This window comes from Esox lucius, chromosome 19 (assembly GCF_011004845.1).
Source record: "Esox lucius isolate fEsoLuc1 chromosome 19, fEsoLuc1.pri, whole genome shotgun sequence".
Taxonomy (NCBI): Eukaryota; Metazoa; Chordata; class Actinopteri; order Esociformes; family Esocidae; genus Esox; species Esox lucius.
The window spans coordinates 3,758,306-3,781,863 of NC_047587.1; the positions used below are offsets into that span (position 1 = coordinate 3,758,306).

Here is a 23,558-nt window from a genome sequence, read left to right on the forward strand (position 1 = left end):
GTTGGGGATGAAGTTGTTTCTGTAGTAGTGGTTAATAGTGTTATGGTAGGTGTAGATGTTGGGGATGTAGTTTTTTCCGTAGTAGTAGTTGATGGGGTTATGGTAGAGGTCGATGTTGGGGATGTAGTTGTTTCTGTAGTTGTAGTTAATGGTGTTTTGGTAGGGGTAGATGTTGGGGGTGTAGTTGTTTCTGTGGTAGTTGATGGGGTTATGGTAGGGGGAGATGTTGGGGGTGTAGTTGTTTCTGTGGTAGTTGATGGGGTTATGGTAGGGGTAGATGTTGGGGGTGAAGTTGTTTCTGTAGTAGTAGTAGATGGGATTATAATAGGGGTAGATGTTGGGGATGTAGTAGTTTCTGTAGTTGTAGTTGATGGGGTTATGGTAGGGGTAGATGTTGGGGGTGTAGTTGTTTCTGTGGTAGTTGATGGGGTTATGGTAGGGGTAGATGTTGGGGGTGTCGTTGTTTCTGTAGCAGTAGTTGATGGGATTATAATAGGGGTAGATGTTGGGGATGTAGTTGTTTCTGTGGTAGTTGATGGGGATATGGTAGGGGTAGATGTTGGGGGTGTAGTTGTTTCTGTAGCAGTAGTTGATGGGATTATAATAGGGGTAGATGTTGGGGATGTAGTTGTTTCTGTGGTAGTTGATGGTGTTATGGTAGGGGAAGATGTTGGGGGTTTAGTAGTTTCTGTGGTAGTTGATGGGGTTATGGTAGGGGTAGATGTTGGGGGTTTAGTTGTTTCTGTGGTAGTTGATGGGGTAATGGTAGGGGTAGATGTTGGGGGTGTAGTTGTTTCTGTGGTAGTTGATGGGGATATGGTAGGGGGAGATGTTGGGGGTGTAGTTGTTACTGTAGCAGTAGTTGATGGGATTATAATAGGGGTAGATGTTGGGGATGTAGTTGTTTCTGTGGTAGTAGTTGATGGGGTTATGGTAGGGGTAGATGTTGGTGTAGTTGTTTCTGTGATAATTGATATGGTTATGGTAGGTGTAGATGTTGGGGGTGTAGTTGTTTCTGTAGTAGTAGTTGATGGGATTATAATAGGGGTAGATGTTGGGGATGTAGTTGTTTCTGTAGTAGTAGATGATGGGGTTATGGTAGGGGTAGATGTTGGTGTAGTTGTTACTGTAATAAGTGATGTGGTTATGGTAGGGGTAGATGTTGGGGGTTTAGTTGTTATTGTAGTTGTAGTTAATGGGGTTATGGTAGAGGTAGATGTTGGGGGTGCAGTTGTTTCTGTGGTAGTTGATGGGGTTATGGTACGGGTAGATGTTGGGGGTGCAGTTGTTTCTGTGGTAGTTGATGGGGTTATGGTAGGGGTAGATGTTGGTGTAGTTGTTTCTGTGGTAATTGATGGGGTTATGGTAGGGTTAGATGTTGGGGGTGTAGTTGTTTCTGTGGTAGTTGATGGGGTTATGGTTGGGGTAGATGTTGGGGGTGTAGTTGTTTCTGTGGTAGTTGATGGGGTTATGGTAGGGGTAGATGTTGGGGGTGTACCTGTTACCGATGTTGTTGTTGATGCGGATATGTTAGGGGTAGATGTTGGTGTAGTTGTTTCTGTGATAATTGATGTGGTTATGGTAGGGGTAGATGTTGGGGGTTTAGTTGTTTCTGTGGTAGTTGATGGGGATATGGTAGGGGTAGATGTTGGGGGTGTAGTTGTTTCCGTAGTAGTAGTTGATGGTGTTATGGTAGGGGTAGATGTTGGGGGTGTAGTTGTTTCTGTGGTAGTTGATGGGGATATGGTAGGGGTAGATGTTGGGGGTGTAGTTGTTTCTGTGGTAGTTGATGGGTTTATGGTAGGAGTAGATGTTGGGGGTGTAGTTGTTTCTGTAGTAGTAGTTGATGGGATTATAATAGGGGTAGATGTTGGGGATGTAGTTGTTTCTGTAGTAGTAGATGATGGGGTTATGGTAGGGGTAGATGTTGGTGTAGTTGTTTCTGTAATAAGTGATGTGGTTATGGTAGGGGTAGATGTTGGGGGTTTAGTTGTTATTGTAGTTGTAGCTAATGGGGTTATGGTAGAGGTAGATGTTGGGGGTGCAGTTGTTTCTGTGGTAGTTGATGGGGTTATGGTACGTGTAGATGTTGGGGGTGCAGTTGTTTCTGTAGTAGTAGTTGATGGGGTTATGGTAGGGGTAGATGTTGGGGATGTAGTTGTTTCTGTAGTAGTAGTTGATGGTGTTATGGTAGGTGTAGATGTTGGGGATGTAGTTGTTTCCGTAGTAGTAGTTGATGGGGTTATGGTAGGGGTAGATGTTGGGGATGTAGTTGTTTCTGTAGTAGAAGTTAATGGTGTTATGGTAGGGGTAGATGTTGGGGTTGCAGTTGTTTCTGTGGTAGTTGATGGGGTTATGGTAGCGGTAGATGCTGGGGGTGTAGTTGTTTCTATGGTAGTTGATGGGGTTTTTGTAGGGGTAGATGTTGTGGGTGTAGTTTTTTCTGTGGTATTTGATGGGGTAATGGTAGGTGTTGATGTTGGGGATGTAGTTGTTTCTGTAGTAGTAGTTGATGGGGTTATGGTAGGGGTAGATGTTGGTGTAGTTGTTTCTGTGGTAATTGATGGGGTTATGGTAGGGTTAGATGTTGGGGGTTTAGTTGTTATTGTAGTTGTAGTTAATGGGGTTATGGTAGGGGTAGATGTTGGGGATGTAGTTGTTTCTGTTGTAGTAGTTGATGGGGTTATGGTAGGGGTAGATGTTGGGGATGTAGTTGTTTCTGTTGTAGAAGTTAATTGTGTTATGGTAGGGGTAGATGTTGGGGGTGCAGTTGTTTCTGTGGTAGTTGATGGGGTTATGGTAGGGGTAGATGTTGGGGGTGTAATTGTTTCTTTAGTAGTAGTTGATGGGGTTATGGTAGGGGTAGATGTTGGGGATGTAGTTGTTTCTGTAGTAGAAGTTAATGGTGTTATGGTTGTGGTAGATGTTGGGATTGCAGTTGTTTCTGTAGTAGTTGATGGGGTTATGGTAGGGGTTGATGTTGGGAGTGTAGCTGTTACAGTAGTTGTAATTGATGGGATTATAATAGGGGTAGATGTTGGGGATGTAGTTGTTTCTGTGGTAGTAGTTGATGGGGTTATGGTTGGGGTAGATGTTGGTGTAGTTGTTTCTGTGGTAGTTGATGGGGTTTTTGTAGGGGTAGATGTTGTGGGTGTAGTTGTTTCTGTGGTAGTTGATGGGGTAATGGTACGGGTAGATGTTGGGGGTGTAGCTGTTACCGTAGTTGTAGTTGATGGGGTTATGGTAGCGGTAGATGCTGGGGGTGTATTTGTTTCTATGGTAGTTGTTGGGGTTTTTGTAGGGGTAGATGTTGGGGGTGTAGCTGTTACTGTAGTTGTAGTTGACGGGGTTATGGTAGGGGTAGATGTTGGTGTAGTTGTTTCTGTGGTAGTTGATGGGGTTTTTGTAGGGGTAGATGTTGTGGGTGTAGTTGTTTCTGTGGTAGTTGATGGGGTAATGGTACGGGTAGATGTTGGGGGTGTAGCTGTTACCGTAGTTGTAGTTGATGGGGTTATGGTAGGGGTAGATGTTGGGGATGTAGTTGTTTCTGTAGTAGTAGTTGATGGGGTTATGGTAGGGGTAGATGTTGGTGTAGTTGTTTCTGTGGTAGTTGATGGGGTTATGGTAGGTGTAGATGTTGGGGGTGTAGTTGTTTCTGTGGTAGTTGATGGGGTTATGGTAGGGGTGGATGTTGGGGGTGTAGTTGTTTCTGTGGTAGTTGATGGGGTTATGGTAGGGGTGGATGTTGGGGGTGTAGTTGTTTCTGTGGTAGTTGATGGGGTAGTTGTTGGGGTTGTAGAATGGACGACTTGACAACTTGTCACTTGATATTGATGTGGTCCATCAATTTCGCATTTGGCCTCAACACAGGATCCATTAATATAATATGTAGTATATATGGTAGCTCCAACTGGGTAGGTTGTTCCGTTATAAAAGCAACCACAGCTGTAAGTAATGAAGTCAGTGATTCCGGTTTCTGTGCAGGTGCCATTACTACAGGTCCCATCCCCGTTATCTGTATGCACGGTCGCTCCATATGGGTATGTTGTGCCCTTGTGGAAACACTTGCAAGCTGCAATATTATTTTAAGTTATTATCATGTGATCATCTTGACACGATACCATCTTGTTAATGTAGGCTGATGTTGAAGGTTGTATTACCTCTCTACTGAAAATGAAAATCCTTACCGTTCTTGTCGGGGGTGCAAAGGGTTTTAGTTGATGAGCAGCGACTTGAGAAAAAGAAGTTATTCAGTAAGAAAAATTATGTGGGTGATTACCTTTTTTCCATTTCACACGTTTTTGTTTCTATTACAAAAAATTACCAGGCTGCATGCCAACCTTATTGATGAACAAGTAAAATATTAACAACTATTCATTGTGATTTGAAAGTGCAAATATTTATATGGTCACAATAAGAAAGTAAAATAAGTGAAATGGTGGAATAACCACCGTATGCAGTGTGATGACATGGACCAGAAATATGTCTGATACAAACCATTAAATACTATGAAAGATACTGTATATATGTATAATAAAATGTTAACATAGAAACATACCATGTATAACAGTTCTTGTCAGAAGGCATAACCTCCTGATCCTTGTAATGATTTCCTTTTCCATCATAGCAACCACACTCTGGCTCAGTGACACATTTCATAGTGCTTTCTTCCAAATAAGGCTGGTCCGAAGGGCATTTTGGATAGCAACCTTTGGAGGCAAACAGCAAATGTAATACAGGACACAAATTAGAACAAAATGTGCTATGTATATTCCATAATGTACAATTCTTTAATCATTTGGAATGTGAAGGGTCTGAATGAGATGTTGAGGAAATATCAGTTACCTTCCAGTGCAGGGATCTGTTTTGAGCATGTTCCTTCTGGATTCTGGCAGGTCTTCATACAGGGGTAACCACAAGGCTTATAGTGCCACTCACACTCCCCATCGGGGTTGTAGAAATCACAGAATAGAGCTGGTGAAGGAAAACCGTTACATTTCAACCAGGGTTTGAAAAGAAGATTTCTGGGAAAACTCTGACTTGTACAAGTAAATCTCAGATTTTGCCCCTGTTGTAAAACTTTAACAAGTAAGAAAATACAGCTCTCGAAAACATTAAGAGACCATTGCACCTTTTTGTTTCCTTTCCAAAAAAGTTGAAAAGGAAGTTTTAGAGTGAGAAACAGAAGGCTCGAAACTAAGAGACCACCGCAAATTGAACACTTCTGTTCCTCACTCAAAACTTTCCATTTCAACTTTTCTAGAAAGGAACGAAAAAGGTGCAGTGGTCTCTTAATTTTTTCCGGAGCTGTATGTGAATTTTCAGCCAACTAAAAAAATCTACTTTTATATAAACAAGTAAATGACTCACGGCAGATGTCTGGCGTTCTCCAGCGTATGCAAGTCCCGACCTCATTACAGGCCTGGGCGTAGGCTGCTACAGCTGTACAGAAACACTCACAGTCTCCCCCAGTGTCACAGGCACACGAGTCCCTGACACACTCATCATGATATGGGGTGGGGTCCACCTTTCAGGGACAGGCAATTACACATACCTATTTATTAGTTTGATCAACGAAATCACTTGCTAGTTACACCGACCACAGTTGTGCTATCAACAATGATCTGTTTATTATTACTTATTATTAATGATCTAGTGTATTACTAATGATCTAGAGTATTACCAATGATCTAGAGTATTACCAATGATCTAGAGTATTACCAATGATCTAGAGTATAACCAAAGATCTAAAGTATAACCAAAGATCTAGAGTATTACCAATAATCTCGAGTATTACCAATGGTCTAGAGTATTACCAATGGTCTAGAGCAGGGGTCTCCAAACTATTCCACGGAGGGCCGAGTGTCTGCAGGTTTTCGCTCTCTCCTTGTATTTGATTGACTAATTAGGTTACTAATTGGTTCGTTTCTACCCTCACCTGGTTTCTTAGGTGTGAACTGGGAACCAATTTATAGGAAAAACAAAAAACCAGCAGACACATGGCCCTCCGTGGAATGGTTTGGAGACCCCTGGTCTAGAGTATTACCAATGGTCTAGAGCACAGTTGTCAAACCGGTTCCACGGAGGGCCGAGTGTCTGCAGGTTTTTGCTCTCTCCTTGTACTTGATTGGTTAATTAGGTCACTGATTGGTTAGTTTCTGCCCTCACCTGGTTGTGTAGGTATGAACTAGGAACCAATTTATAGGAAAAACCAAAAACCTGCAGACACTCGGCCCTTTGTGGAACCCGTTCGACACCTGTGGTCTAGAGCATTAGCAAAGATCTAGAGCATTACCAAAGATCTAGAGCATTACCAAAAGATCTAGAGCATTACCAAAGATCTAGAGTATTAGCAAAGATCTAGAGTACTACCAAAATTACCAAATTGCTAATGATCTACCACCAACATATCTTGTGTATTTGTATATAGATGACTCAATAATGAATTAAATGAAATCACTCAAACCCTTAAAAAAGACTTACAGTCAAACATACAAGTCTATAGACTATTCAAGAGACTAGTGATCACTGTGTATAGACTAATCAAGAGACTAGTGGCCACTGTCTATAGACTATTGAAGAGACAAGTGATCACTGTGTATAGACTATTCAATAGACTAGAGGTCACTGTCTATAGACTATTCAATAGACTAGTGGTCATGGGTTCTGTACCTGGGAGTGGCAGTCTGCGAATACTGGACTCTTGATGATGCTGCAGCGTTTCAGAGACCAGGACTGCCTGTACGACCTCACGGTGCACGGGTCCCTTATGTCAACAGCATCGGGGCAACCGGGAGACACTTTCCAGCTGTTGCCAAATGCCAGCGCTTCCACAACCACTTCCTGGTTTCTGGACGTGAAGTCATTATTCCCATTTCCGTCGTAGTTTCCGCACAGACCACACACTTGTCCCTGGAAGATAACGTTTTGATTTGTACTCCCAAGAAAGTTTTTAATGTGAACTAGCAAATTAGGTGTGCTGTAAGTACTCTACTGTCGTATATAAAAGACATATTTAAATGAAAATACAACATTGACACAGAGATAATCAAAGGTTTAAATGGTCCAATTCTAGCCACTCACCTTGAATTTAGAGTCGAGTTTGATGAACAGGCTTGTTCTCTTATCCCACATTAGAATCAGACCATTTCCAGCCTCAATAACAATGTACAGACCAACAGTGTGGACCTTGAAGTCCACATCTATCCCGTTCTCCTGCTTCACCACTTTTACAACTTCATCTTGTAGTATAATCTCTTTGCTCTGAAAGGGAAACACTTTTTTTTCTCTCTTTTTTTTCATAAACTCTGGGCATATAAATTGGTGCTGTGAGTTGGATGGTAATTAGTCACAACCAGCAGTTAAATGTAATACCGTTTACATTGTCCTTGTGTAATTTATCCTAGTCAATTAATCAGTAATTTAATCAAACGATCAACGAGTTGGTGAATGACGAATGTAATTCGTTTTTGCTTTAATTAATCCCTTTTAACAGTGTTCCTTTATAATGAATGAGTGATTAATTAATTAATAAGTCAATTAGTCAGTCAATTACAAATGTAATCAACTAAGCCATTTATTGACTGTATGAATGCATGTATGGCACTTTTCACAGTGTTCCTTACCCCCAAGAAGAGCTTGATGGCCTTGGAACAGGTTGTGCCGGTAGTTCCACAGGGAATGTTCTGTGTGATCACTCTAAAGGTTCCGTTTAGATTGTTGAAACAGTAGTCCTGCAGGATAAATACAATTAAACACAAAATAAAATGTTTTATTCTTTAGCTTTTATCATTAATGACTTAATCCAAGTCATTATTTGAAGTCTTGTATACCCGAGGATTACAATGTAAATAAAAGTATTGTTCTCAACCATAGTATAGACCAGTATTGCCGTACCTGAGCTAGAGTGTATTCACAGTCTCCATTGAAATTAAACCTTTTCTCATCGAATGTGATGTAATGACCATCTCCATATATGGCACACGTCCCGGGACACACGTTATTGGTGCAATCCCAATTGCTTCCACTGCAAGTGCTACAGGGATGCAAACACGTCAGGATTGTATTGTGAAACGTTGGCCTATTTTACGTTGGCCTAATAAACAAACCTAACAAGCTGCTATCTGTTCAATGCACCTGCTAAATCCTTCAAACATATCTGTTAACATGTTTCCCTGTATTTAATTTAATGGAATAATTATTGTAAATCATAACTGAGAATGACAATGTTCTTAACCGACTTATCCGGTTAAGTAAACAAATTTAAAATATTGCAGTTAGGGCTGTCATTAATTACTATTTTGGTAATCTATTATTTTGTCGGCTATTCTGAAGCTTAATCGAGTTAATACGATAAAAGAAAGACTTTGGTGTTTTTGATGAAAACAAAGCACAACATCTTATAATTATTTCAAATACTACATTGCAAGTGTTTTGTTTATGATTGGTATTGCAACACCTTTAACCTACACAGTAAATAAATAAATAGCAATAACACTTTTATTTTCTTAATTAAAACAACCCCCATAGACTACATAGCAAAAATACTGCGTGAAATAGTTGCTGGGTAACTTACACTACTGTTCAAAAGATTGGGGTCACTTAGAAAATGCTTTTGTCCATTAAAATAACAACAAAATAAGCAGAAATACAGTGTAGACATTGTAAATGTTGTAAATGACTATTTTAGCTAAATGGAGGATTTTTACTGGAATATCAACATGGGCGTACAGAGGCCCATTATCAGCAACTATCAGTCCTGCGTTTCAATGGAACATTGTGTTTGCTAATCCAAGTAAAAAATAAATTAAAGGCTAACCCTTTTGCAATTATATTAGCACTGCTGAAAAGTTGTTATAAAGAATAAAGATGCGACAGTTGGGAATGAGCAGGTGCCCAAACCTCGGTCTGTCTGATACCTCTGTGTATGAACGCTTCCTCTCCAATTGTTGTATAACGTATGTTCAGTCATGCAGTAGCGACATGCAACCAGTTTAACATTACTTTTTAGAGTGACATTATCCCAAACTTTGGACTGGGTCTGCCTTTTTTGCTAGAACAACCTCAATGTTCTCAATCCCTTTTTAATAGAAACCTCGGGCAATCAGTTGTAACTGAGTATTTTTTGTTATCCAAATGTTTCAGTTACTCAAAGAATTGTGACAGCCCTAATTGCAATTTACTTTACGGAAGGAAAATTGAGACTTGAATTATACACAGAATTTTCTTTTTCCCCCAGCATGGCTATCTACCCTGAGCTGAAGAACAAGAACAAAAATATGATTTTTTTTTTTTACCAATTATTGCATTTTATTTTAATTTTCTCCCCAGGTTGGTAGTCAACTCCATTGTGAGAACAGGGACAACGCTCTTCCTTGACACATCCTCCATTCCCATCAGACAGCAGACCATCAGGACACATACAACCTGACAGGCACTCTTTACTGAACTATAACAAACAATTATATGAAATTAAATATAAGAAACATCATATTGGTACAACTGTATTAAAAAAATGAGTAAGGCCTGTTCTGTTGCAGACTTACACAGTCATGGTTTATTGTTTGGCAGCTCTTCTGACACTCTGAGCCTTTGGCACCAGGTGCAGCATTGGAACAGTTGAAGAAAACCATTGGACTTTCGCAGGCTGAAAGGGACAATAGTAGGTTTTAGTAGGTTTTTAGGGCTATACCTGGGGTTAGTTGTATTCTGTTGGGAATGTAATATCTTGTTACAAAATCATTTTCTGTGTTTGGCAAATAAAGATATGTTTGTAATTTAGGAGTACTCACATGAAGGAGTTACTTCCCCAGTACAGCTTAATATCCCATTTCTGCATGAACTAGTGAAAAGGTATACAAGAAAAGAGGTTAAGCATGATTTGCATGCATCTTCCAGCATTCAAAGATAAATATTTCAATGCAGCCACAACCAGAGATCTGAGTGACCAATTTGTTGACCAGATATTTTGTTGTGTGACCTTAGGTTTTATTCTGGTAACACCAATGGGACAAAAAACCAAACCATTAAATGTTTTTATTTCCAACAATATCTTGCTGCACCATTCTTTTAACAGCTTAAACAAGATTTTAACAAAAGAAACATATTTTGATTTAATAAGTGGCTTGTCCCATTTCTCACATATGAATTATTCATGTTGGAATGGAAATTCGTTTTTTGCACAACCCACTCCTCCCGAGACATCCCTGGAAAGCGGAGCGTCAGGCAGGGAATCAGACATTATTGATGACCACCTTGGTGAAATTAAGATTGACAGCCTTGCCTAAAGGCTCAGCATTTATTCACCTTATTTTGTTTGGACAAACCTACATTGGGAGAATGATCATGAGAGTGCAAAGCTGTGATCAAGGCAAAGAGTGGCTACTTTGAAGAATCTAAAATATAGATTTTTTTAAAGGTTTTTCCATAGGTGTAATAATGGTTATTTCATTATTCCATAGGTGTTGTTTAAGTTTCACCTCTTCACTATTATTCTACAATGTGGAACATTTTAAAAATAAAGAACTACAACCATTAGAGCCAATGACTTGTTTCTGTGCATGAGATGAAAACAGGATACATTGCCATGGACATGCAGGACATGCCAGAACATGTAAAACAGTTCTGGCATAGCTACATTGTAGATTTTTTATTCTATCAATCAAATGTTTTTATAAAGCCCTTTTTACATCATTCTAAACCAGATAGCATATTCTAAAACCTTTTCAACAGGCCAATATATTTTTAAATAAGATCTGGGGTGCCAAACATATGGGCTAATCCAGGGGTCCAATACAGCCAGCAGATGGATTTAGTAAAATAAATCTTAAACATTGGAGAAATATTTATACTTTTAAATGAAAAAAATATATATTTAGACGCTGTTGAATGTTTAATGTGTCACCCAGTATGAGTTTGTCAAGCCCCTGATTTAGAGCAACAAAGAAAATGTTCACCCATTTTTGCACAGATGCCAACTAATTCAACTGCAGGTACAAATTATTTTTCACAAATAACATTGTGGATCAAGTCCTTACCAAGGAGCCCCATTGATACTTGTAAACCCTTGTTCCAGGACCTTGTCTCCATAGTAGCAGGGGCAGCTTGAGGCAGGGACGCATTTTCCCTGGTCATTAATGTAGGTTCCCTCAGCACAGCCACAACCATCCACAGACACGTGTTCTACCTGTTGAAGTTCAGTCAGAACATGTGTTTGATTCCCTGGGAGGTAAAGGGAACGTCTGTAACAGTAACAACTAATATAGCTGCAACAGCAGTACTGAGGCCCAAGCTATAGGAGAAGGTGGGGGAAGATAGCATTTGAATTGTGTGATAGAACAAAGGTGTTTGATTGACATGAGACAGATGGCAGCATCTTACCACACCCCTTTTTGTGCATGTTTGGAGTCAGAGACTCCTCAGACGATTATGTGTGTGTAAGCGGTTGACGCGTCTCTCATATGTGCATAATAGTTAATAAAATGGTTAGAATGTACAAAATAGAACGTTGTCTCGATGTCCCTTACTCCGAGTGTCGATACAATGGAATTTCCATCACATTATTTATGTGTATTTTAAATCCTTTTCAATGATTATGACAATCAATGAAAACTTTAAATATCTTTAACTCCAAATAGTGGGAACAATTGGCACAGTCATATACAGGATGTAGCATCTATGGATGAACACATTCAGGGAATGTAGCCCAATAATAAGACTGCTCTTAATAAATAAGCTTGCATTAGCATGTGTGCCAACATTTAACTGATGTAGGCTAATATTTTGTAGACAATAAGTTGCCAACATCATCCTATTATCAGATCGCAAAGGTTCTCATTATTTTGACAGATTGCAATTAACTAGCATTAGTTATCAAAGGTCTGTCAAGAATGGGAACGTTTTCTACACTCTAAAAATAAAAGGTTCTTGGATGGTCTATTAGGGGTTCTTTACAAAGAAACTCCTTACAAGTTTTTCCAATAACCCTGTAAAGAATATATCCTTCACAGTATACTTTGTCATTTTTCTTTTGAAGAACCCACACTGTTTCAAAGTAAAATATACTCTAAGATCCTTTTCCTTTAAGAGTATAGATAAAAGTCTATGGACATCCCTCAATATGTATCGCCTTGTTAACATTATATGGCATCTAAAATTATATTACATCAAGATGATAAAATGATGACAAAAGCTTTAACTACTAATCATTTGTCTTCCTTTAGAGATGGTTTCAAGCCTTTGTAATATCTTCAGTCCCAAAGTGAATGTTCACAACTGTATTGTGACCAAATAAGTAGTCTGACCAACATAAAACCACAAACCTGGCAATGGCCTGTGTAACATTACTGGCACATAACATGTCCATGTACACTCAACTAAAGGATATTAGGAACACCAGACTAATACTGTGTTTGACACCCTTTCGCCTTCAGAACTGCCTTAATTCTACGTGGCATTGATTCAACAAGGTGCTGAAAGCATTCTTTAGAAATGTTGGCCCATATTGATAGTATAGCATCTTGCAGTTGATGGAGATTTGTGGGATGCACATCCAGGGCACGAAGCTCCCGTTCCACCACATCCCAAAGATGCTCTATTGGGTTGAGATCTGGTGACTGTGGGGGCCTTTTCAGTACAGTGAACTCATTGTCATGTTCAAGAAACCAATTTGAAATGATTCAAGCTTTGTGACAGGGTGCATTATCCTGCTGGAAGTGGCCATCAGAGGATGGGTACATGGTGGTCATAAAGGGATGGACATGGTCAGAAACAATGCTCAGGTAGGCCTTGGCATTTAAACAATGCCCAATTGGCACTAAGGGGCCTAAAGTGTGACAAGAAAACATCCCCCACACCATTACACCACCACCACCAGCCTCCACAGTGGTAACAAGGCATGATGGATCCATGTTCTCATTCTGTTTATGCCAAATTCTGACTCTACCATCTGAATGTCTCAAAAGAGATTGAGACTCATCAGACCAGGCAACATTCTTCCAGTCTTCAACTGTCCAATTTTGGTGAGCTCGTGCAAATTGTAGCCTCTTTTTCCAATTTGTAGTGGAGATGAGTGGTACCCGTGGGGTCTTCCACTGTTGTAGCCCATCCGCCTCAAGGTTGTGCATGTTGTGGCTTCACAAATGCTTTGCTGCATACCTCAGTTGTAACAAGTGGTTATTTCAGTCAAAGTTGCTCTTCTATCAGCTTGAATCAGTTGGCCCATTCTCCTCTGACCTCTAGCATCAACAAGGCATTTTCGCCCACAGGACTGCCGCATACTGGATGTTTTTCCCTTTTCACACCATTCTTTGTAAACCCTAGAAATGGTTGTGCGTGAAAATCCCAGTAACTGAGCAGATTGTGAAATACTCATACCGGCCCGTCTGGCACCAACAACCATGCCACGCTCAAAATTGCTTAAATCACCTTTCTTTCCCATTTTGACATTCAGTTTGGAGTTCAGGAGATTGTCTTGACCAGGACCACACCCCTAAATGCATTGAAGCAACTGCCATGTGATCGGTTGATTAGATTAATTGCATTAATGTGAAATTTAACAGGTGTTCCTAATAATCCCTTAGGTGAGTGTAAATCAGGGCTTGCTAAGGTTTTACTGCACGCAATCCAACAATACAGCTCTGGAAAAAATTAAGAGACCACTGCACCTTTTTCTTTCCTTTCCAAAAAAGTTGAAAAGGAAAGTTTTGAGTGAGGAAAAGCAGCGTTCAATTTTCAGTGGTCTCTTAACTTTAACACTTCTGTCCCTCACTCAAAACCTTCCTTTTCAACATTTGTGGAAAGGAAAGAAAAAGAAGCAGTGGTCTCTTAATTTTTTCCGGAGCTATAACTAATTGCTAACTACTGAAAATTTGACATCCCAACACATAATGACATCCCATCAAACAATGACACAGTCATTCTTGTGCTTTGTGGTTATGTACGTTACCACTAACAGGCTGTCTTCTATAACAGTCGAAGACTATCAGGTTTCTCATTCATAGGAGAAGATGATTTTCTTAGGGATTCTATTCAAATTCCCTATAACGTTTGGTAATCAGTGATGTAAATGTACCTGGCAGGTAAAGTCCTTTTGGCTTAGCGAGCGACAGGTGCGACCACAGCTGGTCATATTGTAGTCATACACCATCGTGTCAGGGCACTGAGCGTAATTTCCTGTAGAAACAGATTGGAGATTCAACATTGAACATCGGTTTAGGGTTTTCACACTGGGATTTAAGGGAGACTTTACTTTAGAACGGGATTCATTTGGGTTTACCGTCAGTGAGTTTAGCATAGTTTTAGTATTTAATTCAGCCTCTGATGTTGTTCTCACCACAGGTGGTGTTTCTCCATCCTGTCAGCAGGATGCCAGCAGCAGCACAGGCGTGGACGTAGGAGGAGATTGCTGCACACATGCACTGCTCAGTCTTCTCACAGTTACAGCTGTCATACATGCAATTCTACAGATGAGGGAGAGAAGGGAAAAGATGAGATGGGTGAAACAGAATGAAAATCTGTTTTTCTAAAATTGCTCAAAAAAGCATTTTAATAAAACTACGTATGTAGTTAGATGTAGTCATACACTAAAAGGTTCACAAATCCTTTTTAAAAACACATTTCCTTGTAATATTTTTACTAAATACGAATGCAAATCATTATTTCTTACTTCTTGGTAGGGATCTGGGTGGACCTCACTGTGGCATTCAGAAAATATTCCTGCAGCATCAGATAGCATTGAGCACCAATGCTTGGCATATTTCTCTGTAAAACATATGAGCGTTTAACAGGGCAAAGAGTCCACAAACAATTTTTCCAGACAATAATGTTCCTTTTAATAGATACCTACAGTATATGTTAATAAATACAATCCGCTTTAACCGGAGGGAATGTACAATGAAGCACAAGTCGAGGATAAAATAGGTCTGGAAAAGCATCCACAGGCGTATCCAAAAAAGTTTATCAGATACTCACCATGGATGTTCACATAATTTACCTCAGGAAAGGCAGAAAAAACTAGGAAGTTCATCAAAGTAGAGAAAACCAAAGAGGGCATAAAAAAACTTTCAGCACTCTATAATCTCATTTAAGAGAAGGAACTATAAATCCTTGTAGATCTAAGGAATCAATTTTCTAAATGTTCCCTGTCTCCTGCCCTGTTTAAACCTAGGATGACATGAGGTCTTGGCCCAAACCTCCAGAGTACCAGGCTTGAAAGACTCTCTGGTTCCTCTCTAGGTTTCTTCCCAAAATTCGGCCTTCTTAGGGAGTTTTTCCTAGCCACTGAAATTCAACAATATTATTGTTTGCTCCTTTGGGTTAAAGGTCGTGTGTTTTGAAAAAATACTTTGATGTAAAAAGGGCTTTATAATTACATTTGATTGGTTTATTGATTGAAAACAACCAAAGGTGACTCTCTCACAGAACATTTTATTACACCAATGCGCTGTGCCAGGATATATTATGACCCAGTGAAACAGGATATATTATGTCCCAGTGTGACAGGATATATTATGTCCCTGCTGAACAGGTGTGGAATTGTTAGTCAGTTAGCACCATGTTCTGTGCTGGTTGCATTTCAGAGGTTCAGAGGTTGGGGCAGTCAGAGTAAACCGTTTTCACCAGCACAGGTGAGGTTGGGGCCCAGGTGAAACGCAGAAGCACCGTGACAGCAATCTGTTGGGTGCTGAATCACCAGTGAACCCTCTCCTGAATAATTAAGACAATTGGCGTCTCCTGTCCTAAGATGTTCTCAATCAGAGCGCCAGATGTAAAAACACCCGCAATACAAAAAAACAATGTTGAGCCCATAACACTACACTGCATGCACAATTATTAGGCAAGTGAGTATTTTGATTGTATCATTCTTTCTATGCACATTTTCCAACTCCAAACCATTACAATATGAACTTGAATGCCCATTGTATTGAATCATTTTCAGGTCAAATGTATTTGTGTAATGTGCAATGAGAGTGTGGCAACAGTAAATAACACCTTTATCATGTTTATCAGATTCATGACCTAAAGTAAAATAGTAAAATAGTATTTTTTTTTTTAAATGCTTTACAGTTGATGCAAAACTTTTGAAATAGCTAAACTATTGAGGCGTGACCACCGGACACTCAAAGGTTTTGTTGCGACTGGGGAGCAAAAAACACAAGGAGAAGAAAAGATGCCAATTCACTGCAAAAGGCTTGAGAAGAATTAAACGTGAAGCTACCAGGAACCCATTATTCTCCAGTGCCACCATATCCCAGAACTGCAACCTACCTGGAGTGTCCAGAAGTAACATTAGAACTAGGTGATAAACATTGAGTTTTGTAGGTGTTAGTCAAATTCTGCACACCAATTGTTGCCTAATAATTTTGCATTCTTATGTGTTCCCCTGAGAAAGATCAAAACACTTTTCCTTTGTTTAACATTCAGGTTTGAGGTTCATTTATATTTTGGATTGACTTTAAGCATTGTGATTGTTCAACAATAAAAGAAATCTTGAGAAATACGATTTGTCTAAGAATTGTGCACTCAGTGTACGCTTAAATATTATAATACAGGTGCTGGTCATATAATTTAAATATCATCAAGCGGTTGATACTGAATTTGGGATTTTCATTAGTTGTCAGTTATAATCATTACAATAAAAAGAAATAAACATTTGAAATATATCAGTCTGTGTGTAATGAATGAATATAATATTGAAGTTTCAACTTTCTAATAGAATTACTGAAATAAATCAACTTTTTGATGAAATTCTAATTATATGACCAGCACCTGTCATTTTCAACAGCTGAAGTACCCTAAAGTTACTCCAGCATCTTATTCTAATTTTGTTTCTGCTGGGACGAAGTGCGTTTGATTTAATTAAATATAGTACATTTAAAAGACGTTAAAGGAGTACCATTCACTACACTCAGAGAGCATGGGTTCTCAAAGCTCTGGGTCACATCGGGGCAGCTTGCTTGGGTCTTCCACGTGTTGGCAAATGTCACAGCCGTTCCTTCCACCAGCCCGTTGATGGGTCTAAAGTCATCGGCTTGGACGCTGTTAAAGTCTCCGCAAAGACCTGGATAGGAAATATAAAACTTTGTTAGGAAAACAGATTAATTCAAATATGAGAAATTATATAGATATTAGATATTAAAGAAATTAGTTGCTATATGTTCTTAAAATTGTCAATGAGTATTATCATATGCAGTAGGCTGATTATTCAGAAGGCTAATTATGCAATAGTCTGCATATATGAAGATCATATCTATGTAAGCATACTCTGGTGAAAACACCACACAGTTTGATGGTTGATTTGTTCTGTTAAATTATGGGGAAATTATGGAGTATAGAATTAAATAGGTTCTACCAAATCTTATTAGTCTTGGTCAGACCTGTTTTTCTTAAAACAACAATACACAGAAGATAATACAAAGGGGAGAACACGTATTTGATACACTGTAATTTTTATCATAGGTACTTTTCAACTGTGAGTGACGAAACCTAAAACAAAAATCCATAAAATCACATTGTATGATTTTTAAGTAATTAATTTGCATTTTATTGCATGACATAAGTATTTGATACATCAGAAAAGCAGAACTTAATATTTGGTACAGAAATCTTTGTTTGCAATTACAGAGATCACAGAGATGACCACACAATGCAGCAGGGATTTTTGCCTACTCCTCCATTCAGACCTTCTCCAGATCCTTCAGGTTTTTCTATTGGGTTCATGTCTGGAGACTGGCTAGGCCACTCCAGGACCTTGAGATGCTTCTTACGGAGCCACTCTTTAGTTGCCCTGGCAGTGTGTTTCGGGTCATTGTCATGCTGAAAGACCCAGCCACGACCCATCTTCAATGCTCTTATTGAGGGAAGGAGGTTGTTGGCCAAGATCTCGCGATACATGGCCCCATTCATCCTCCCCTCAATACAGTGCAGTCGTCCTGTCCCCTTTGCAGAAAAGCATCCCCAAAGAATGATGCTTACACCTCCATGCTTCACGATCGGGATGGTGTTCTTGGGGTTGAACTCATCCTTCTTCTTCCTCCAAACACGGCGAGTGGAGTTTAGACCAAAAAGCTCTCTTTTTGTCTCATCAGACCACATGACCTTCTCCCATTCCTCCTCTGGATCATCCAGATGGTCATTGGCAAACTTCAGACGGGCCTGGACATGCGCTGGCTTTAGCAGGGGGACCTTGCGTGCACAGCAGGATCAATGGTTTTCTTTGAGACTGTGGTCCCAGCTCTCTTCAGGTCATTGACCAGGTCCTGCCATGTAGTTCTGGACTGATCCCTCACCTTCCTCATGATCATTGATGCCCCACGAGGTGAGATCTTGCCTGGAGCCCCAGACCGAGGGACACTAACAGTCATCTTGAACTTCTTCCATTTTCTAACAATTGCGCCAACAATTGTTTCCTTCTCACCAAGCTGCTTGCCTATTGTCCTGAAGCCCATCCCAGCCTTGTGCTGGTCTACAATATTATCCCTTATGTCCTTACACAGCTCTCTGTTCTTGGCCATTGTGGAGAGGTTGGAGTCTGTTTGATTGAGTGTGTGGACAGGTGTCTTTTATACAGGTAACGAGTTCAAACAGGTGCATTTAAAACAGGTAATGAGTTGAGAACAGGAGGGCTTCTTAAAGAAAAAATAACAGGTCTGTGAGAGCCGGAATTCTTACTGGTTGGTAGGTGATCAAATACGTAAGCAGTAAAATGCAAATTAATTATTTAAAAATCATACAATGTGATTTTCTGGGGTTTTGTTTAAGATTCCGTCTCTCACAGTTGAAGTGTACCTATGATAAAAATTACAGACCTCTACATGCTTTGTAAGTAGGAAAATCTGGAAAATTGGCAATGTATCAAATACTTGTTCTCCCCACTGTATATGAAACAAAGTAAACAGGTGTGGTATTTATCACAAGTTTTGAAAAGGCCTTTAGTAAAGTAAGACAAAGTATGGCATTTCTACACAATACATTAATATTTTCGTGAACCGTTTATACAATTGGTTTGATTTATATTTAGCAACTCCCGGTTCAAAATTGTAAGTTATGAATGCTTTTCAAGAAGTTCAGAATTGTCAAAAGGCTTTAAGGAAGGCAATCTGCTGACTCTATTTGTCATAGCCATTTAGTTATGGTAAGTGCAGCATAATGTATTTCCATTATAATTATTTGTATTTTACATAACATTTACCAACAAAATGGTATGTTTACTCACAAAAACATTTTCAATATGAAGTTAGCAAATAAATACCAGATCATGAAGAGGGAAATACTATATCAATTAGTATAATTTTTTGCCTAATTAACGTAGTTCCGCCAGGAAACCCGAGTGGTAATTGGTCAGCAATGCATCAGCTGATGCAGGAACGCTCTTATCACATGTTAGATTGCAACCTGTCTATATAACCATCAGGTTACTCACTCAGTCAGTTGTTGGGCTTGTACTATCATGTGGGTGCATGCCCCCCACCACCCCTGCCTTCACCTGTTAGATTCTTTGTTCCTTGTGGGGGGCGGGATTGGTACTGCATACCTTGCTTATTGCCATGGGAATTGCATAAATAATAACAAGGTATGTTATTTTGGTATTATCATATACACAATCATGTGATGGCAATGAGTTACCCTAAAGGAGCAGAACACCAAGACTTGATGTACGTTCTCTAATAAATGGTTAAACTCATACGTGGTGTTTCCTGTCTGAACTCCTGACAACCTGTTTTGTAATTACATAAGAAAATAACTTTTCACTCTATTTGGAGTGGTAAGCCAGAAAGGAATCAGGAGTTGTCTTCCCTGTTGCCAGGTGAGGTTTGACAAACATTACCGCAAAAAGTGGTACAGTGACACATGTAACATTATCAATAGTTTGATAACCAAATACACTGCAAAACAGTAGCATTTTAATTATATAAATATGGGAATTTAACATGGATTCTCAAATACTTAAAGATATTTATCTTTCAGGGGACAGTGAATGAACTCAAAAGAAACATACCCTGGGTTTTTCATTTAAATTAGAGAAACATACCCTGGGTTTTTCCTTTAAGGGAACTGCTAGCTGTGATGTACACCTGCATTATAGGTGTTAACTGGATCTCCAGACGAAGCCCATAAGAGGTCTGCACAACGATGTAAAACGTAGAGGGCTTGAAGATCGTTACATTCTCTGTGGAAAATAAACCAAATGTCTACAGTAGTCACCATCTGGTAGACAACAAACCTTTACAATCTGGATGGTTATGTGTAACTCATTTCCATTAAATACCTACACATCTTACTATGATTGAAAATAAAAAACAAAACATAGAAAATGTATATGTAATGCATGAGAATAGTATAAATAAGAATCCAGGGAAGCCTAGTTCAGCCAGGGAAAAATAAAATGAGACAATTGTTGTTGCCCTCCCTGGAGGCGACCCATGGTCGCCCACGTGAGAGGCTGTGTCTTTAACCACTATGCCTAAGACCTGTACATTTGCTGGGTGTATAGTATAGCCTCTTGACATTATATAATTTTGTCACATAGTAACATCACGCAGTTTGAATATTTAGCTAGACACCATTAAGCATTGTGTTAAACTGACTATACATTTCTTAATAAGTTTACCTCCACCACAAATGACATTGATACAATAAGTATCAATATAGGTGATGATAACTGACTTTTTCGTCAAGTGAAAAGACGAGAGATTCGTGTAGCCAGCAAAGTCTTTGTCTATCCTGAACAAATTCTAATGCATAATATGAAAATCCACTAAAAATAGTCGGAATATAACAGCAAAGTGTTTTATTTTAGGCTTCCTATAATGTAGCCCTGCAACTAAAGGTTGTAGCTAGTGAGGTTTTTGTCTATCCTGAACCAATCTTCTTTTGCCACTGGCCGTTTTAACAGCTATTCAGCCATTTGTGAATGACATTGATACGGTATCTAACAATATAGGTGACAATAACTGACTTTTCGTCAAGTGAAAAAGAGGAGAGAATCGTGTAGCCGGCGAAGTGTTTGTCTATCCTGAACTAATCCTAATATCCACCAGAAATGTTACATTTTAGGCTTCCTAAAACGTAGCTACAGAAGGTTTACCCAGCAAAGTTTTGTCTGTCCTGAACAAATCTTAATATCCACCAGAACTGTTTTATTTTTTTCTTCCTGTAGCTTCTAAGGTTGTCTGTCCTGAACCGATCCTAAGGCATAATGGGTTTTGACTGTGATGGGAGTCGAATACGGAACCTGTTGTTTTGTAGTCCACATCTCTAACCACTACATTATTCAACAAGAGGTAGTCAGGCACTCACTCAGTCAGTCCATAAGTAAGAGACATTTGCTCTTCAAGGCCGGCTCAGCTTATGCAGTCCGGCAAAAATAAGTAATTCATTAATGGCAAAACCAAAACCAGACAACACACATCCTTATCAGTATTCTTGATTAGCCATGAACCAGCAACTCACCCATGACGATTGGCAACGTTGATAACATTTTGTCCATACTGACGGTTCCACTGGCCTCAATGACGATCATCTGCAATTTAACTTAAATGTGAGACTCCAGGTGGTAAGATGTGTGATGCAAATTGGGGGTTAATTCCATTTAAGTTCCAGTAAAATAAAAAAGTCAACAAGACTCTTATTTCAATGAAATTGTAATTTCAGTGTTCTTTACTGAATTGACTGGAATTGTAATATCCTTGACCCCAATTCTGGTGTGAAATGGTGACAGGAGTCAATGGCAGCAGAATGTCTGAACATGCAGTTTGTTTCCAAAACCTATTTGAAATGGTTTAATGTTGATGTCTAGATAAAACACTATCAGGTGGGTGTGTCATTGGCCATGGGCAACCTTACCTTGGATTGTGGAATCACCAGGGTTACACCACTTAGGCAAGTCTCTGTTGTCCCACATTTCTCTATGTCACCCAGGACGGTGAAAACACTCCCATAGATTTGCTGGGGAGAAGTGGGACAAGGTATGACAGTAAAGTTATTCATTTTTTATCAGATGAGATCCGCCCTGAGTACCTCAAGTCTCTGGATGTTGTGGGGCTGTCTTGGTTGACACGCCTGTGCAACATCGCGTGGCAGTCGGGGACAGTGCCTCTGGGATGGCAGACCGGGGTGGTGGTCCCTCTTTATAAGAAGGGGGACCGGAGGGTGTGTTCCAACTATAGGGGGATCACACTTCTCAGCCTCCCCGGGAAAGTCTATGCCAGGGTTCTGGAGAGGAGAATACGGCCGATAGTAGAACCTCGGATTCAGGAGGAACAGTGTGGTTTTCGTCCAGGCCGTGGAACACTGGACCAACTCTATACCCTCTACGGGGTGATGGAGGGTTCATGGGAGTTTGCCCAACCAGTCCACATGTGTTTTGTGGATTTGGAGAAGGCATTCGACTGTGTCCCTCGCGGCATCCTGTGGAGAGTGCTTCGGGAATATGGGGTCCTGGGTCCTTTGCTAAGGGCTGTCAGGTCCCTGTACGACCGAAGCAGGAGCTTGGTCCGCATTGCCGGCAGTAAGTCAGACTTGTTCCCTGTGCATGTTGGACTCCGGCAGGGCTGCCCTTTGTCACCGGTTCTGTTCGTAATTTTTATGGACAGAATTTCTAGGCGCAGCCAGGGGCCGGAGGGTGTCAGGTTTGGGGACCACACGATTTCGTCTCTGCTCTTTGCGGATGATGTTGTCGTGTTGGCCCCTTCAAGCCAGGACCTTCAGCATGCACTTGGACGGTTTGCAGCCGAGTGTGAAGCGGTGGGGATGAAAATCAGTACCTCCAAATCCGAGGCCATGGTCCTCAGTCGGAAAAGGGTGGCTTGCCCACTTCAGGTTGGTGGAGAGTGCCTGCCTCAAGTGGAGGAGTTTAAGTATCTAGGGGTCCTGTTTACGAGTGAGGGAAGGATGGAACGGGAGATTGACAGACGGATCGGTGCAGCTTCTGCAGAAATGCGGTCGATGTATCGGTCTGTCGTGGTGAAGAAAGAGCTGAGCCGCAAGGCGAAGCTCTCGATTTACCGGTCAATCTACGTTCCTACTCTCACCTATGGTCATGAGCTTTGGGTCATGACCGAAAGGACAAGATCCCGGATACAGGCGGCCGAAATGAGCTTTCTCCGCAGGGTGGCTAGGCGATCCCTTAGAGATAGGGTGAGAAGCTCGGTCACCCGGGAGGAGCTCGGAGTAGAGCCGCTGCTCCTCCACATCGAGAGGGGTCAGCTGAGGTGGCTTGGGCATCTGTTTCGGATGCCTCCGCAATGCCTTCCTGGGAAGGTGTTCCGGTCCCGTCCCACCGGGAAGAGACCCCGGGGAAGACCTAGGACACGCTGGAGGGACTATGTCTCCCGGCTGGCCTGGGAATGCCTCGGTGTCCCCCCGGAAGAGCTGGAGGAAGTGTCTGGGGAGAGGGAAGTCTGGGCATCCCTGCTTAGACTGCTGCCCCCGCGACCCGGCCCCGGATAAGCGGAAGATGATGCGGTTTTTTATCAGAAAAAATGTGTCCTTTATTTATTTTATTTGTCCTTTATTTCCACAGAGCACAGAATATCAATCAATCAATCAAATGTATTTAT

At 40.5% G+C, this 23,558-nt stretch overlaps 1 protein-coding gene across 1 annotated transcript in view; it reads right to left on the reverse strand.

The window, feature by feature from the left end:
- LOC105008375 (mucin-5AC-like) overlaps positions 1–23,558 on the reverse strand; it is a gene marked incomplete at its 3' end in the record, with an annotated part of 142,025 nt that overhangs the window by 109,764 nt on the left and 8,703 nt on the right. The window contains exons 11-16 of the mRNA XM_034288128.1: positions 21,844–21,945; positions 21,451–21,520; positions 20,030–20,167; positions 16,895–17,059; positions 14,666–14,760; positions 14,333–14,459 (exon numbers count right to left, since the gene is read on the reverse strand). Coding sequence (XP_034144019.1) covers positions 14,333–14,459; positions 14,666–14,760; positions 16,895–17,059; positions 20,030–20,167; positions 21,451–21,520; positions 21,844–21,945 — 697 coding nt within the window. The remainder of the gene's footprint in view (positions 1–14,332; positions 14,460–14,665; positions 14,761–16,894; positions 17,060–20,029; positions 20,168–21,450; positions 21,521–21,843; positions 21,946–23,558) is intronic.